We start from the raw sequence: 16,196 nt of genomic DNA on the forward strand, positions 1-16,196 counted from the left end.
TATGACTATAATGAGGAAATGGATGCGGAGGTGGACTAAGAGCTCTCAAATCCCCCGTTTCAAAGTCAATGAAATATGCAGACATCGCTCAAGAAAAGTCAGTTTGTACCAAATACTAGATTAGGAGTACATAGGTTTGCTATTAATAATTGCTAGATCAGTTAATTCAAGAATAGGGGCCGCTCGACCGGGCCGGCATTCAAGTGCAATTGTATGCTCATCAAGAATGGCGCATAAACGGGAAACCTCGAAAAACGGGTATTCATGCCACATCCGATACTCTGGTGGAAGCCAAAGGAATTCACGGCCATCCAATGTGATCCAATCATTTGTAACATATAGCTCGTGAGAGACATGCCGTTCTTCTTCCCACTCTTCGAATAGCGATGGATGAAGAGGTATACGGCCTTTTTCAGTGTTCATATACCGATTGTCACTTGATATCGACAGGGTTAGCACTGTCCCAAGACTGTCAGTTTTATATAGGCACTGTCCTGTTTTTGTATCCCAGAACAGAATCTCTCTTTTCGACGCGGATGCCAGCAACCTCCCATCCAAGATGAATGCAAGCGCCGTTATATTCGTACTATGGGGATCCAAGATTTGCAAGCGCTGCCCAGTTGTGATATCCCAAAGGGTTATTATACTCCTGGGAGTAAACAAGATAGTCGCTAAAATACCTCCATAAAAACCGAACACGTCGGCCATATTATCGGTGCACTCAAGAACATGTAGAGATTTGCCATCTTTGATGTTCCATAAGCTAAATGTCTTAGTCTCTAGTCCATGTACCAGTATCTTCCCATCGGAGACGAATAAAAGTCTCAGTATTCCTTTCTCGTGAACATCAAGAACATGCAAACACTGACCGGCCATAACATCCCAGAGATAGATTTTACCATCGTGTAATGCAGATGCTAGCGATTTTCCATCTGGGCTGAAACAAATGTCATCTATGAAGTTAGTATAGCAATGCAAACTGCGTAGGCATTGTCCGGTTTTAATATCATGGAGTTCGATTACTCCGCCAGATAAAATAGACGCCAAAACTTTTGTATTTAGGCTAAATACCGATTTTCGTGAGCTCCTGCGAGTTTGCAAAGCTTGCTCTTGCTGACCGGACGTTATATCCCAGAGCCGCACCGTGGAGTCATAAGAACCAGATGCCAGAGTTTTCCCATCTGGATTACATGCGAGCGCAATTATTCCTCCACTATGGCCCTGCAGGATTTGAAGACATTGAAAATTTGTGGCATCCCAGATCTGGATTGAATTGTCACCTAAAGACGCTAGCAAATTTCCAGTTGGATCGAATTCAATGTTGTGTATAGATGCATTAACCCTAATATGTTGAAGATATTGGCCTGTTGCAATGTTCCAAAGCGAGACCTCTCCGAACCCCTCTAAAAATGCGAAAATTTCTTCATTTTGCTTAAATGCAAGTGAGGAGAATGCAAGGCTTTCGGCAATTTCAAAGGTCTGGAGGCATTTACCGGTTGTGGTATCACGGAGCTGAATTGGACCCAAATTTGATCTAAATGCAATCATCTTCCCATCTGATTTGAAAACAATCTTAGACGACAGATAAAGAGAAGCGACTATAGTTTGCAGACAATGGCCAGTTGAGGTATCCCAGAGTCGAATTGTGTCATCATCTGATACAGACGCCAACAAGCTTCCATTAGGCCCCACAAAGATAGCAGATACCAAATCAGTGTGACCCTCTAGAATATGGAGGCAACGATTTGTCATTACATCCCTCAGTTGAATCTTATAGCCATCCCCAGATGTGGCTATTGATATCTCCCCGTGTGGTGATAATATGAACGCTTGTGCATCGTAGCCCATACCGTGGTAGCCCTCTAGAATCCGTAGGCACTGACCGGTTGTAGTATCCCAAAGCCTAATTATGTTGGTATAACATATAGACACTAGCATCTTCCCGTCTGGACTAAAAACGACCTTTTCCACACCTGTGGTATGGCCCTCCAAGGTTTGCAAACATGAACTCCAATTATCTTGGACGTTAGGTAATTGTTTTACCCATAGGTTCGCCTGGTCTTTGAACTGATTGCGGACGACACTTCGAACTGGTATAAATACCAATGCGCTGAAATATAATTGGAGTGGTGCTTGCTGAAAACCGTGCCGATTGTACTGAATGAACCGTATTGTATCCCAAATGAAGGCATGAAGTTGGGGGCAATTGTTTTCCTAGAGAATAATTAGCTTTCAATCAAGATAATCCTGTCTGTGGCGACAGTACAGATGTAAGAGATATCAGAGAATTCATAATGAGGATCGATTCTGATACATTTTCCATCAAGCTGAGAGCCTCTAGCCAATGTAGGAGATGTTCTTTCAAAAACTCATGGACAATATCCTTATCGTAAATTGCAGTCTCACTTTTGAGAAGGTGGTTTTCCCAGTGGAGACATGCGTATTGAAGTTCAGGGGGTATGCATTTTTCAATGTGACCCTGGGTAACATGCCGCAGGAGAGCACCAGGAGCATTCAAACCACAGATGTCTCGCTTAAGCTTATCCGACATAAGCTTGATACAGTTGATAAATAACTTTCGGTGAGCTGGTATCTCGTCGACATGAAGATTTGGATCTGTGCATCGCCGGCCATCAAGCAAAAAGTCGCGTAGCGAAGGGTGATGAAGATGGACTGGGTGGCTCGGATCTTCCGGTACAGCGAAGATTGCATGAAGATCGTTAAGAGTTCTCTGGACATCTTGGCCTCTGATGCCCAAAATTGCCCCGAGAGAATTTATAGAGAGCTGAGAAGATAATATAGCAATCGTTCCAATAATATATCTCAGTAAACTATAAGTTAGACTCTTTTCTGACTCGCTGTAGCTTGGAGAAATTGACTGAGTAAAGACGGTAAGATAAATCTCATCAAGATGTTTTTCGGCCACGGTACCAGACCTTCCTGTTTGAAGGATAGTCGTTAGTCTTTCATTGGCAAAGTGTCCATCATTGATAAAACGGCAGGCTGTGGCTGCCCATATAAAAAGACCGTTTGCATGGTGAACTAATCGCTCAATAATTTCGCGACCTGGCCAGCCAGCATCTAAGTAATTGTTTGCTGCTACTTCTTGTAACTCTTTGGCGAAAAAAACAGAAATGTCATTATCAACAGTTTCAGATGAGATTTCATGAAGGACAAAGTGCCTACGAACATCAACCGGCAGATTATGGAAGACACGTCGAACAGGAACCTCGGGCCTGCTTGTCAGAAATACTCGTAACTTGGATGGACTAGTGGACTGGGCTAGAAGTCGGACAATTTCTTTTATGTCTCCATCATTATCACATTCATCGAGAGCATCGATGACAATGACAAAAGTGTCCCCATGTTTTAATCTTGAAAATGGTTGGATTATTAACCGATGCCACTGATCGAAAAGACAAAGATCAGCGATTTCTCGGCACTGTTGAATACACTCAATAATGCATTCTTCTAGAATGGATGACTGGCTTGCAAGCTGTCGTGCTATTGTTGTTACAAACTTTTTTGCTGTTCCAAGGTCTCCACCGCCCTTTGAAAAGAAGAAGCTAGCTCCAAGATGGCCTTCCTCGTAGGCTTTTCGGGCAATAGTACGTGCTATTGTCGACTTGCCCGTGCCAGCCAAGCCGTTCAGCCAGAAGAGACCCTGCTCATCTTCTTTCCTCATCCACTCGCTGATTTTCTCGAGCACATCAACACGTGTATTGGGAAGACATGCCGGATCGTGCTGCTTTTTATATGAATTAAAAGGCGCATCAACAGCATAAGGAAGACGCTTGAGTGGACCTAATGATACTTATTAGTAAAGTGTCAGGAATGATTACTGCACAGGACCCACCTTCATCCTCCGTAGAAGGCTTATCTACGCGCAACTGAGATGCCTCAGCAGGGGGCACAATAGACAACACCTTTTTTGCATATATAGCGGCCGTTCCGGACGCGTACGGCTGCCACTGTTTGTTCTTATGTGAGTCTGAGTAGTCGCATATACCTCGAATAACAAGGCACGGAAAGCTGTTCATGAGACCGGCGGCCTCCATCTCATAACAAAGAATACCACCAAGCTCAGAGCTGATTCTATCTCTTTCCACGGCGCTTCTCATGACCTGGTTCCCAGATGCAATGGTTCCATAGTGAATCATAACCTGCTTTCCTGCATCGCGCGGCTTTCGATCTACCAGCTTTCGCTCGTCGCACTTTTCACACGTGTCCCCGTCAATGTGGCTATAGTCAGCTTCAAAAAGACGATCAGCCCCTGCAACGTTTTGTGTGAACTTCTTCTGCTCTCCCAAACGCGAATCATATTCAAAATGATTTTTTCCAGAATTTGCTTCCAATTTTGCAATAGCATTCAGCAAGATAGTCGGGGGATTGTTAAGAAACCCAGTCCGCTTAAAACCATTCTCAGTGTTCTTCCCGAAATCATATTGAACGACCCTATGCGAAACGACCACATCACCGAGTCGAATATCTTGACTTGCACTTGGGACCCCACCTCCAATGCCAACCATTAAACGCAGCTGGATGGATGGGAAGGTAGAATTCATCTGGGCTGCAACCGCTGCCGCAGAGTTGGTGCCCATCTGACTGAAAGGCAAACACGCGATGACCACATTATGCCTTTCAATGCGACCAAGTGTGTAGATGTTCGTGTCGTTGGCATTTCGGTAGGAATTCTGATGCACTTCATCTAACAAGGCCTGCGCAGCCTCCAGTTCGATGGGGAGGGCACATACCCAGCCGACTGTATAATCCTCGCGTCGAATTCGGTGTGACATCTCAAGACTGTACTTGAGGGCGAGAAACAACCGGTGTCGCGTAGAACGAGAACATCATAATACCCGTAACATCATTCTCTCAACAAAATCCATATAAAGGCGTGGATTCCATTACTGGATAGATTAAATGAACGATGAATCGGACGATGGATGTGTTGAAGTTGCGACCTCGCAGCCTCGCAGCCTCGTAACCTAAGGCCGAGCGGGGTCTCCAGCTAAGGCAGCCTTGCAGATGCAGCATCCAAACACTGATATTTTCATTCATTCATATTATTCAAAATATCAAAAACTGTGTATTATAAAGCAAATCAAGAATTGCAACGAGAATAGCAATGAGAATAGCAATATCGAAAATATTACTCCAACCCCTCCCCCCGCCTAACCAGAAGCTTCGGCATAAGCCTTGAGATGACTATTGAATTGATTGAATTGACCTAGCATCTTTCTCCCAAGCAGTGAGGGCGTCATGAGGAATGCGATCGGGCCCGAAAACTTCTCGGTCTGCTTGTAAACCGTCGATGAGCCATCATCCGCGAGGTCGAAGTGGAAGCTATGAAGACCGGCGATGAGACCATAGACTGGTGGGCCTTGCCATTGGAAGAGGTTCTCTGAGTTCTCCTGTGACTCTTACTATCAGCATATCATCCCTGCAGACTCCAAACAGCTGTTTTGCTAACCGTGATACTAGCGACAAATTCCATGTCATCAATATTACATTTGACCTTGTCGCCCGGTTGCAGCGACGACAGCGACTTGGAGGTATCCTCGGGCTCGAGTTGCTTAATAAAGCCTGTGTGCCATTTCGGGTAGTTGGAGAAGTCCAGCAGCTGCAGCTTTCTTAGTGGAACCACGCATCCTAACGGAATCCGACAGCACATACGATTTCTCGCACTTTGCAAGGCGGCGCAGCAATTTCTGTTTCTGTTTCGATCGCCATTGTGTTGTTTCTACGACTTGGCTTGAAATCATCGAAGTCGGAAGTGAAAAGAGGGAAAATCCATATTACCAACCAACAAAATTGAAGGCGGATAGCTCACATTCACCAACGCTGTAACAGAAAGTTGATTGGTGAGGCCTGTGATTTGCTGGAACGAGAACCCTGATGTGGGCTCAGCTTTAACGCCAATATTCATATTCATCATATGAATGATGTATTGATGTTTCCAAAATTCGAATTTCCATGGACTTATCTGGAGCTCCGCGGATCGCGTGCTTTTAGTCTTTGTTCAGGCCAGCTTCAAAACGACGACAGTTAGCGCTGATTGGCCAATATGTGCCCATGAATCATGACCCATGGTCTGTGTTGTCTAGCTGAAGGCTGGGTGTATTCTATAACTGTTCTATTTTTGCAAGAATATGGTGGGTCAATTACATTAAATGAACCGTTTCCAACCCTTTAAATGTCGCATAATCCATTCCTGTGATTTCCGTCTTCGATTTGAACAAAAACAATAAGAGATCGCTATTATCTTTATTTCAGGGCAGGACGCTTGTCAGCGAGCTGGACAGTATCCTATAGATCTCGAAGGATTTGATGTAGCCCTACAAGAAGTAAAGAGCAAATAGTTATTAGTGATCTCAGTGCTCTCAGCTCACATCTCACATACGCGACTTTAGCAGGCAGGGTGGGGCCCACAGCGAGTCCTGATTGGGCATTTATTGATGCGAGTCGTGAAGAATCTAAACGCTAGTCTGATTCGGTCTTGAAGAGGTATAGAGATATAGAGAAGCGAAGAGAGTAGCAATGCGAGCAAGCTATCAAAAATTGATGGGTTCTGAAGATCAAATATTACAAAGGGAGCTCTATAATCCGGGACAAACTTCTTTTTTCCGGTCTCTACCGTGTAAAATCGGAAAAGTCACTTGTTCTCCAGGGCAAAACAAATACAAAACAAATCATGCGAATTAAGTTATAAGCAAGTCCGACCTATGAACAGATGTATCGGAGCCCCAGTAAGTGGGTTGTTGTCATACCTAATCAATGCCGAGTGGCCAACAGTAGTGCTAGTCACTAGTTTGTATGGGAACCACCACCCCGCCTGAGGAAGTCAGTTGGTGAACTGAATATGCACCAAACTTATACTAGAGCTATTAAGGCCGAAGCCTTTTTAGCGTAATAGGAAAAACCTTGACACGATCCTTTCAGAATGACCCGAATACGATCACAACTGTTGCAAGTGCAAGGGTACGATCTCTCCAAGACTTAGCGCATAATGGCTGCTTCTGCTTCTGCTTCTTCTCTGTCTGCGCAGATTGACGATATTGCGGCCAAGGTAAAGCAATTTGAAACATCCAAGGATGATCTCACCCGGGCCGAGCGCCTTCGTCTGGTGCAATCCCTGGAACGGCTGACCCTGCAGGTGAAGGAGCCCAAGGATGCAATCTTTGATCATCTTACTAATGTATGATTTTACCCCCTATCTAGATTTCTTGGCTGTGACCACTAATTTGATCGTCCTTTGTGACTGCATTAGGCATCTTCGCTGTGCAACCTGCGTGGGTTACTGGAGTTGGGTGTACCACAGAATATCCCTCGCACAGGAAGTATTACCGCGGCTGGGCTTGCAGACAAAACTGGCGCTGATAAGACATTGATTGGTGCGAGCGAACCCTTTGGCGTCTGCGCAACTTCTGCCTAATATCGATCTTTATATGCAGCTCGCTTGATGCGTATTCTCACCGTGACTGGCATCTTCGATCTTGTCGGCCCGGACGAGTATGCACACACCCCATATTCATTGGCATACATTGAGGGACACGAAGTAGACTTCCTGAAATTATGGTTCGTATACAACACCTAGTAGAAGTAGATTCATTTTAAGTCTTGATTCAATCAGCTGCGATGAGATCTTCGTCAACACGACCCGTTTACCAGAGTACTTTCGTGCCGTCGGCGGCCGTGATACGACTAGCACAACGGACAATCCTTTCAGCTGGGGAAATAACAAAGTGGGAAATACCTTTTTTGACATTATATCCCAGGATCCTCGACGGATCAAACAGTTCGACGTTGCAATGTCAACCCAGGACTATACACTTCCAGTTCTAGGAATGTATCCGTTTGGTGTAGAGCTTGCCGGTGCTACTGATCTAGACAGCCGAGCGTTGCTTGTGGATATTGGCGGCGGTCGAGGACAATCACTCGTACAAATCAAAGAAAAGTGGCCGGCCTTGCAGGGGAAGCTGATTTTACAGGATAGATCGATGGTGTTAGATTCATTTCCCGAGTTGTCCGGAATAGAAAAGATGGCACACGACTTCTTCACTGAGCAGCCGGTCAAGCGTGAGTTTAATTACCTTCACGGGCATGAAAGTACGGTATCTGATAAACCTAGATGCGCATGCGTATTATATTCGACGCTGCCTGCACAACTGGACAGACGCACATTGTACCAAAATCTTGAAAGCCATTGTACCAGCCATGGCCCCCGACTCTCGAGTCCTTATCGGCGAGATGGTTGTCCCCGAATATAACAGCGAGCGTCCAGGTGGCGTTGAAGACATGGCACCTTACTGGATGGATCACAACATGTTCGCTTTTGGAGGCCGCGAGCGAACAAAGACCGACTGGGAGGCGCTTTTTACCACTTCCGGCTTGAAATTGATCAAGATCTGGCAGAGCGAGGCGTCCAGCCAGGCTGTTCTCGAGGCACGGCTGGCTTGAGGAACAATGCATATTTAGATTGTTAATACTAAATAACTTTGATATATAGTAAACTCCCATCGTGAATATTGCACTTATATTTGTTCTTTGCTGTTTGTTGTAAACAATGGCTGCCTTGTTTCTGCCACAGGCATCCCTGGTGCCTAAAAGGGGAAAGATTCGTGTCCGCATCCCCATTTCAGCCTCGTCACTAGACTGCATGTTGATTTCCTTTGTGCGGTGAATGCCATTAGAAAGCAGATTCTTGTTAAAATGACAAACATTTCGATAGCAATCCTCATGCCTCGACTTTTATATCCTTATTTTAAACTTCGTATTTACTCTTTTTCATCCTTCGATTTATAAGCTTTTGATACATATCAACTCTCTTGTCTCTCAGACAGACAGCCCTTTCCCACGCCAACAAATGAATAGCCTTGAACATACCCGTCATGAACAATCAGTGCAGGAAAGCTGTCAACTCTGCTGTCCTCATCAATTGCCTCCGGGAACGGCTGCGAGTCTCCTTCAATCCCCCCTTCAGACACACCTTCGACCTCTACAGCCTATCCGAGGACTATACCTCCTGGAGCCACCAAGCCGAGCAACTCGGCACCGCGATGGTCTCCGTCATGAGAGCATACAGCAACAACAACGCCGATAGCCGCATCATCCTCATCTGCGGCAACGTCGAAACCCCTAGCAGCCTGCCCCCACTCACACATGCCACCAAACAACTCATTCTGCGACCCCAAATGATCACCGAACTCGAGCCAATGATATGGGCCTTTTGCTCGAAATACTTCTACAATGAAAGTCACGAAGGCCCAGACGCGGTGCTGAAAACACTGATTCTGCAGCTCTGCGATAAGGGATTTCTTGCTTCAGACGACTTTAATTTCACGATGCCAGCTTCTGACTTTAAATTTGCAATTCTCTTGTTGCGTGACATGCTCTCACCGGACCAGGAGAAGTTGGGGAATAATGCGGATGATACGTGGATTATCATTGATTATCCGTCCTTTTTCAATATTCGGCCGGATTGGAGGCGTAAGATGGAGGACGTTCTGACAATGTTGGCGATGGCGGTTAGGTTAAATCCGGGGCTGAGATTGGTCGTGACTCATCCGGGTAGGTTGGATCCGAATATTCATATTGCTTTGGGACCTTGTATTACGCTCAGTTGGGAACCGGGGGCAGGCAAACATGGTGGATGGTTTGATATTGAAGAGCCGTCAATAATAATTTGAAGTTGAGAACGCACCTTTTCGCGTTTTTATCAATACTATCGTTAGGCACGGCAATCAGCATTTCTGGCGCGAATTTGGCTATCCTTTGATGTAAATATCTTGAACTTTCTATTTCTGATACCTGAAGTTCGTACATTCAAGATTGTCTCGTCAGATCTAAGATCCAATGGCTTTGGATTGTCGGGGGCTGCAGGTTAATCACAAGTAGTTTACAATACTGGGATGATAGACCTCCATACATATATATTGCATATAATAGCCTGTTTTGTATCACTTTTCTATTCATATTCCTATAGTAAATCGCTCTTTTGCGCTATGCCTTCTGCGAAATCAAGCATAGTTGAAGTGATTCCGTCTGCCTAGTAAGCCGTACAGTAAATTAAACATCACAAACAACCTTGGAGAAGATGCAATCTTCTATAGAAATATCAATTCTGAATCATCGAAAGTATAGAATGGCTAAACACTCGATTTGAATAGATATTGACATGGACAGAATCGTGGTTGAGCATCTTCCCCGCATGCGTCATCCCTGCAGTGGGTCCCAGCGGTTTATCTCGATAAAAAATGATCCCGTGCATTTATTTGTACGAATTATCAGATATTATTTAACGACGCCTTATCTTGTCTCCTGCCATCAAGGGTTGCCTAGAAATTTACAGGACTATTTGCGGACTCTTTAAAAATGACGTCTCTAGAAAGGCTAGAGGCTGACAACCTCTACGCTGTCGTTGACATGGGAAGGTAACTCAATAATCAAACACCAATACATTGAAATCCCACGATACTAATATCCTTAAGCAACGGCATTCGTTTCTCAATTTCTAACCTCTCACCACCAACCACAAGAATAATGCCTATTCTCTTCCAAGACCGTGTGGGCATTTCACTATATGATGCTCAATTCCCCGCAACATCTGACGGCCAACGTGCACCGATCCCAACTTCTGTGATTGAAGATGTAGTCACGAGGCTTTTGAAATTCAAGACTACTTGCGAAGACTTCAACGTGCCAGCGCAGAACATTCATGTCTTAGCTACGGAAGCTACGAGAACGGCGCTCAATTCAGCCGAATTTCTTGGAACTATAAAATCCAAGACTGGATGGAAAGTTAAGTTACTATCTAAAGAGGACGAAGGTCGTATAGGCGCTTTAGGGGTGGCAAGTAGCTTTTCTTCAGTCCAGGGTCTGGTGATGGACCTTGGTGGTGGCAGCACTCAGCTCACATGGATGATTGCAAAAGACGGCACTGTCGAGACAAGCTCCCGCGGGTCTATTAGCTTCCCGTATGGCGCTGCGGCACTTACGAGGAGACTGCAGATTGCCCAGGCCAAGGGTCAGAAGGCAGTGGACGAGCTGCGAGCGGAAGTGAAAGCCAACCTTCAAACCGCTTATCCTTCCTTAGAAGTCCCTGAAAGCCTGGAAAAGACTGCCAAACAGCAAGAGGGATTTGATCTGTATCTGTCTGGTGGAGGATTTAGAGGGTGGGGATATCTGCTTATGAGTCAATCAAGGCTCAATCCATATCCAATCCCTATTATCAATGGATTCAGGGCCATGCCAAGGGATTTTGAGGACACGTCAGCGGTCATGAGCACGGCAGCAGAATCTGAGGACAACAAAATATTCCGGGTCTCCAAGAGACGAGCCTCGCAAGTACCAGCTGTCGCGCTTCTTGTTAATGTCCTCAGGGAATGTCTGCCATCCGTAAGGTCAATTAGGTTCTGCCAAGGAGGCGTGCGTGAAGGGTTCTTGTTTGACAAGTTGGCCCCTGAAATTCGCAGCCAGGATCCCCTCGTCGTTGCTACGAAGCCGTATGCCACAGCATCAGCCGACATCATTTACGACCTTCTCCGAAAATGTCTTCCCAATACCATATCTTCTATACTCTCCCGACAAGTCCCATATTCATTCTCGCCTAGCCTGTTACATGGATTGAGCAACCTTTTATTTGCTCATGTCGCCGTTCCGAGAGAAACTCGCCCAGCTGCCGGGCTGTACAGTACTACTACGGGTATTCTTGCCAGCGCAAATAGCCTAGCTCATAGTGACCGGGCAATCCTCGCATTGGTTCTTTCCGAACGATGGCCCGGAGATCTCGCCCCTGCAGAAGAATCATTCAAAGCCCGTCTCCAGCAGTTCCTTTCCCCCGACGAAGCCTGGTGGTGCCAATACCTGGGACGTGTAGCTGCACTTATTGGTGATGTTTATCCCGCCGGGCGACTTCCACAGGAGGCACCGCGGATTAGCTTCAGTACAAACTGGAAAGAGATATCTAAGAAGAAACAAGGCACGACAGATGCGCTCTGTTTGAAAGTTGTGTTGCATCAGAGTGTGCAGCAGACAGTCACCGAGTCGTCGCTGCGAGACACAATTAATGATATCGAGAAGTGCGGCAAAAGGAAGAATTGGATCAAAGCTGATGATCGACTTTTGAGCACAGAAAGAGTAGCTGGAGATTACGGGATCAGCGTTGAGGTAGAGCTCTTATCAGATTGAATTATCCTAGGCATATTTTTTGTACGGTATTTGATATAATAGTCTAATATTTAATTTACTATACATATTTCAGATCGATTACGACCTGTTGAATGCTAGGTGAAGCTGATACTTCAACGAATCATTCAATGTTTTGATGTTTGAGCCTATCAGATTGCTAACTACCCACTGAGTTTATAAAGTTTCACTTGAAAATAACTGCTCCATCCAATAAACAGATTCAAATCCTCACCGGAGCGAAAAGTGGAAAACCCAAAGTATTATTTGTTGTTGAGTTGACACGCCATTGGCCATTCACCCTTGCCTGCCATACACCAACAGCCCTGACGACATGCCGCCGTCATGTCGCTCCAGAAAAACCGGGTATTCTCGGATTTGACCCAAGAGAAGAATGGAGAACCGATTGTCAGTGCGACTGCAAGGTTAAGGTTAGGCGAGGAAGAGCTGCTATATGAACCCCGCAGCTCCCCACCTGCTTTCCTCTCTTTCTTCCCCTCTTCTCTTCTCCCACCACGAACGACATTTTTATCAATTGCTCATTCAGCTCATCTCCAAATTTGTATATTCCGCTCCTGTCAGTTTTAAGTACAGTGCTAACCCGTAACATCCCTTAGAACTTCCACCCCACGATGTAATTACTATCTCATCCTCTCCCAGCCGGGAGATGGAAAGCCATGGAATTCTTTTGCTACTCGCTGGGCTCAATTGCATCAGCCTTTGATCAAGGTACTTACGGTATAGTCTGTGCATGAACCGGTGCTCGCATCCTATCCATGTGGTATCATCTTCGTGATGAGAGCGTCCATCTGCTTGAAGCTGTGGATGCCTTCCTCTGGCTCTAGGATCGGGCTGAAATCATACGGTCACAACTTGATCTGGATAATACCAGCGAAAGGATCATGCTTTCTATCTTCCCTGACCTTCGGTATCAGGGAATGCTAACTGTGTTCAGAAACTCGGACAAGATGTCTCCTCCAGCAGCTCTCTTCGATACCTCTGCCACTGCTACCCCTAGCAATGGCCTCAAGGGTAAGCTTGCCCCTGAGCCGGTCGTTTTGAATGGCCAGACCCAGCAGGCGCAGCTTTTGGAGGAATTCGGTGGCAAATGGGACACTTTCAAGTTTGCTCCTATTCGCGAGAGCCAGGTCTCCCGTGCCATGACCCGTCGCTACTTCAGTGACCTGGACAAGTATGCTGAGAGTGACATTGTCATTGTCGGTGCTGGATCTTGTGGTCTTAGCACAGCCTATGTTCTCGGCAAAGCTCGTCCGGACTTGAAGATCGCCATTATCGAAGCCAATGTCTCTCCTGGTTAGTCCAAATTGTAACTTGTACTGTTCAAAATTAATATCATATAGGTGGTGGGGCTTGGCTTGGTGGGCAATTGTTCTCCGCCATGGTTATGCGTAAGCCTGCTGATGTGTTCCTCAATGACCTCGGCGTTCCGTACGAGGAGGACGAGTCCAATCCCAACTACGTCGTAGTCAGGCACGCCGCACTCTTCACCTCTACTTTGCTTTCCAAGGTCCTTTCGTTCCCCAACATCAAGCTCTTCAACGCCACTAGTGTCGAAGACCTCATCACCCGTCCCGGCCAGAACGGTATCCAGGACACTCGTATTGCTGGTGTTGTCACCAACTGGACCTTGGTCACTATGCACCACGATGACCAGTCCTGCATGGACCCCAACACCATCAACGCACCTCTTGTCATCAGCACCACCGGACATGACGGTCCCTTTGGCGCATTCTGTGCCAAGCGCCTTGTCTCAATGACCGCAATCGAGAAACTCGGTGGTATGCGCGGTCTGGATATGAATGCTGCGGAAGATGCGATTGTCAAAAACACTCGTGAAGTCACCAAGGGCCTTATTATCGGTGGCATGGAACTTTCTGAGATTGATGGTTTTAACCGCATGGGTCCTACCTTCGGAGCTATGGTTCTTAGCGGCGTCAAGGCTGCTGAGGAGGCCCTCAAGGTTTTCGAGGTCCGCAAGCGCGAGTGTGCAGAGTGAATGTATTCCTCTGCGTAGGCAGATTCAATAATTCAATATCAGGGAATACTGTCTTTTTTGATGAAATTCTCTCTGATTACCGTGTTGTTTAGTACTATCAATCAATCAAATTGAATACTTGCAAAGAATAGCAATTATTAGTATTACCGGATGGCTATATAGTATATACACGGCTTGCCATTGAACACATCGTTAAAAGATGATATTGTTACTAGTCTTCTTCATCGCCAAAATCCGATGCTCCTTTAGAAACCAACTCAGCTGCAACACCAGCCAAGCACCGCGCATTCCTCACTTCCCATCGAAACTCCTTCAGAGCTCGTATTTCACTCGACATGAACAAGCCGCCTATCAGCCCATCCAGAATCCCCGCGCCAAAATTCAAGGTGCTCACGAACGTAAGAATAAAAGCGACGTATATAACATCAGACGTCCACCAGACACCAACAAAGCAGCCGATAGAAACAATCACGGAGATGACAAAATGCAACAACCGCCATCGTCTCTGTGATCGCTCACGGAGCATGTACTTGTCCACCATTTCCAGTATCTCGTCGTAGGTTTCTGTTGTTAGGGAGGTACTGGGGGCGGATGTTGGGTGCGTTTTGGACGAAGTCTGGACGGTAAAGCCGCCATCGTCGGGGTTTTGAGGCTCGGTTGGGCGCATCTCTGGATCAGCGGGGGCCGTGATGGCCGGGTCGAGACTGCGTGAGATGACTGCTTCGATGGCGAAATGGTCGCTTAATGAAACTTTCAGTGTTGGATGGCGTTGCATCATGGCTACAGCGGCCGAGTCGATGTTCCACCGAGGTGTAGGGAATGACGGTGGATAACCGCCGTCTCCGACGAAAATGTAGTCGAGTCTTCTACCTCTAGGATCTGGTTGGGTGCCGTCGACTGGGATATCTTCACCCTTGAATAGCCGCTTTTGCTGCTCTTTTGGCCAGCGCCATGTATTATACGGCCCGTCACTTGCTGCGCCGTTCTCGGTAATATTGAAGTCTGCGCTGGGAATTGGTTTGCCTCGTTTCTTCTCTGCCGCCGATTCCGCACTTCCAACAGAGGAATCAGGGTGTAGATAGTGCCAAACATCCTTGACAGGGGCATGGGCGGTGATCAATCGATGGGCAAACGACATGGGCACCATATTAAAATCCCCAAGCCCAATAACCAAATGCCCCCTCTCGGCTGCTCGCCGCATCAGTTTTGAAATCTCCCATGCCTGCGCCGTTCGATGACAGAGGTAAGAATCATTTGGCTCCTTTTCGTAGGGCGCGTGCAGATGCGTGCAAAACACCTCTGCGATATCTTCCGTCCTCGGCCCCATACGGATCCGCGCACAAGCAACGCCCTTTCCGACATACCAATCGCCTCTGAAGAACGCCGTCGGACGTCCATTGAGCGGGTAAGCAAACATGCTGCTTTCTTCGATCGGCCATTTGGACAGAATAGCTAGTCCACCGCCAAACACCCCGCTGTGATAGAACTTGCCGTACGGAAGGAGATGTTTAGTTTGCTGGTGGATGCTCTTGTAGTCCTGCTGACTCCAGCATTCTTGTAGACCGACTATCTCGGGGGGTTCGCTAGCGATGGCGATTTGTCGCCCAATTTCCGACAGACGCTCATTGCGGAATTTGGACAAGAACTTGAGGCCCCAGCAGTTCAGGGTCAGGATGCGGATGCGCGTGGGACGGATGGTCTCGGTGGAGTTGGCCATGTCGAGGTATTGGCGGGCTTGATGATGTAGAAAGACCTGCAGCCCCAGGCTCCCAGAGGCCTTGTGGGAGATTCTGTTTTGAAGCAAACGGCAGAATGACGATAGTTAGATGGTAATTAAATATTCTGTAAATGTTCACATGCAGCAGAAAACGGATGACCTCAGCGCGGACCGCCAAGACCGGGTCTGAGCTCACCGCCTACGCGCTGACTGGCCGCACGCGTCTCTTATCATCGCGTGCAGCGAGGTTTTCTGCCTGTTGCCAACAAGGGTCTT

At 46.7% G+C, this 16,196-nt stretch overlaps 7 protein-coding genes across 7 annotated transcripts; 4 read left to right on the top strand and 3 right to left on the bottom strand.

Moving 5' to 3' along the window:
* Positions 1-38: 38 nt before the first annotated feature.
* Positions 39-4,941, bottom strand: BGW36DRAFT_403111 (WD40-repeat-containing domain protein). Its single transcript, XM_046218882.1, has 3 exons — positions 3,857-4,941; positions 2,267-3,804; positions 39-2,214 (listed from the first exon to the last, which is right to left on the bottom strand). Exons 1-3 carry the CDS (start codon positions 4,794-4,796, stop codon positions 121-123), a joined length of 4,572 nt encoding a protein of 1,523 aa, XP_046078176.1. The 5' UTR covers positions 4,797-4,941; the 3' UTR covers positions 39-120.
* Positions 4,942-5,174: 233 nt separating this feature from the next.
* On the bottom strand, positions 5,175-5,733 carry BGW36DRAFT_422110 (uncharacterized protein; the record flags this gene model as incomplete). Its single annotated transcript, XM_046219658.1, has 3 exons — positions 5,175-5,414; positions 5,474-5,623; positions 5,677-5,733. 3 exons carry the CDS (start codon positions 5,731-5,733, stop codon positions 5,175-5,177), a joined length of 447 nt encoding a protein of 148 aa, XP_046078177.1.
* Positions 5,734-6,819: 1,086 nt separating this feature from the next.
* BGW36DRAFT_367791 (O-methyltransferase) lies at positions 6,820-8,508 on the top strand. The gene is made up of 5 exons (XM_046214913.1): positions 6,820-7,198; positions 7,271-7,394; positions 7,455-7,578; positions 7,634-8,079; positions 8,132-8,508. Exons 1-5 carry the CDS (start codon positions 7,010-7,012, stop codon positions 8,458-8,460), a joined length of 1,212 nt encoding a protein of 403 aa, XP_046078178.1. The 5' UTR covers positions 6,820-7,009; the 3' UTR covers positions 8,461-8,508.
* Positions 8,509-8,733: 225 nt separating this feature from the next.
* Positions 8,734-10,148, top strand: BGW36DRAFT_367793 (uncharacterized protein). Its single transcript, XM_046214914.1, has 5 exons — positions 8,734-8,792; positions 8,887-9,606; positions 9,704-9,767; positions 9,824-9,859; positions 9,929-10,148. Exons 2-5 carry the CDS (start codon positions 8,892-8,894, stop codon positions 10,050-10,052), a joined length of 939 nt encoding a protein of 312 aa, XP_046078179.1. The 5' UTR covers positions 8,734-8,792; positions 8,887-8,891; the 3' UTR covers positions 10,053-10,148.
* Positions 10,149-10,292: 144 nt separating this feature from the next.
* On the top strand, positions 10,293-12,583 carry BGW36DRAFT_311146 (retrograde regulation protein 2). Its single transcript, XM_046212467.1, has 2 exons — positions 10,293-10,433; positions 10,491-12,583. Exons 1-2 carry the CDS (start codon positions 10,375-10,377, stop codon positions 12,187-12,189), a joined length of 1,758 nt encoding a protein of 585 aa, XP_046078180.1. The 5' UTR covers positions 10,293-10,374; the 3' UTR covers positions 12,190-12,583.
* A 22-nt stretch (positions 12,584-12,605) lies between these two features.
* On the top strand, positions 12,606-14,339 carry BGW36DRAFT_367795 (thiazole biosynthesis enzyme). Its single transcript, XM_046214915.1, has 3 exons — positions 12,606-12,748; positions 12,804-13,500; positions 13,548-14,339. The coding sequence occupies exons 2-3, from the start codon at positions 13,089-13,091 to the stop codon at positions 14,201-14,203; spliced, it is 1,068 nt and encodes a 355-aa protein (XP_046078181.1). The 5' UTR covers positions 12,606-12,748; positions 12,804-13,088; the 3' UTR covers positions 14,204-14,339.
* BGW36DRAFT_367798 (putative sphingomyelinase family protein) lies at positions 14,340-16,053 on the bottom strand. The gene has a single exon (XM_046214916.1). The coding sequence runs from the start codon at positions 15,918-15,920 to the stop codon at positions 14,415-14,417; it is 1,506 nt and encodes a 501-aa protein (XP_046078182.1). The 5' UTR covers positions 15,921-16,053; the 3' UTR covers positions 14,340-14,414.
* Positions 16,054-16,196: the final 143 nt, after the last annotated feature.

The sequence above is a fragment of the Talaromyces proteolyticus genome (genome assembly GCF_021365285.1).
Source record: "Talaromyces proteolyticus strain PMI_201 chromosome Unknown BGW36scaffold_1, whole genome shotgun sequence".
NCBI classification, from domain to species: domain Eukaryota; kingdom Fungi; phylum Ascomycota; class Eurotiomycetes; order Eurotiales; family Trichocomaceae; genus Talaromyces; species Talaromyces proteolyticus.

Excerpts from the sequence above, each read along its gene's own strand:
- BGW36DRAFT_403111 (XM_046218882.1), bottom strand. The coding sequence starts at position 4,796 with ATGTCACACCGAATTCGACGCGAGGATTATACAGTCGGCTGGGTATGT. Across the intron at positions 3,805-3,856 it reads GCCTTCTACGGAGGATGAAG|GTCCACTCAAGCGTCTTCCT; the intron begins GTGGGTCCTGTG and ends AAGTATCATTAG. Across the intron at positions 2,215-2,266 it reads CTCTGATATCTCTTACATCT|GAAAACAATTGCCCCCAACT; the intron begins GTACTGTCGCCA and ends ATTATTCTCTAG.
- BGW36DRAFT_367791 (XM_046214913.1), top strand. The coding sequence starts at position 7,010 with ATGGCTGCTTCTGCTTCTGCTTCTTCTCTGTCTGCGCAGATTGACGAT. Across the intron at positions 7,199-7,270 it reads TCTTTGATCATCTTACTAAT|GCATCTTCGCTGTGCAACCT; the intron begins GTATGATTTTAC and ends TGACTGCATTAG. Across the intron at positions 7,395-7,454 it reads CGCTGATAAGACATTGATTG|CTCGCTTGATGCGTATTCTC; the intron begins GTGCGAGCGAAC and ends CTTTATATGCAG.
- BGW36DRAFT_367793 (XM_046214914.1), top strand. The coding sequence starts at position 8,892 with ATGAACAATCAGTGCAGGAAAGCTGTCAACTCTGCTGTCCTCATCAAT. Across the intron at positions 9,607-9,703 it reads TATTCATATTGCTTTGGGAC|CTTTTCGCGTTTTTATCAAT; the intron begins CTTGTATTACGC and ends TTGAGAACGCAC. Across the intron at positions 9,860-9,928 it reads TCAGATCTAAGATCCAATGG|ATATATATTGCATATAATAG; the intron begins CTTTGGATTGTC and ends AGACCTCCATAC.
- BGW36DRAFT_311146 (XM_046212467.1), top strand. The coding sequence starts at position 10,375 with ATGACGTCTCTAGAAAGGCTAGAGGCTGACAACCTCTACGCTGTCGTT. Across the intron at positions 10,434-10,490 it reads GCTGTCGTTGACATGGGAAG|CAACGGCATTCGTTTCTCAA; the intron begins GTAACTCAATAA and ends AATATCCTTAAG.
- BGW36DRAFT_367795 (XM_046214915.1), top strand. The coding sequence starts at position 13,089 with ATGCTTTCTATCTTCCCTGACCTTCGGTATCAGGGAATGCTAACTGTG. Across the intron at positions 13,501-13,547 it reads CGAAGCCAATGTCTCTCCTG|GTGGTGGGGCTTGGCTTGGT; the intron begins GTTAGTCCAAAT and ends AATATCATATAG.
- BGW36DRAFT_367798 (XM_046214916.1), bottom strand. The coding sequence starts at position 15,920 with ATGGCCAACTCCACCGAGACCATCCGTCCCACGCGCATCCGCATCCTG.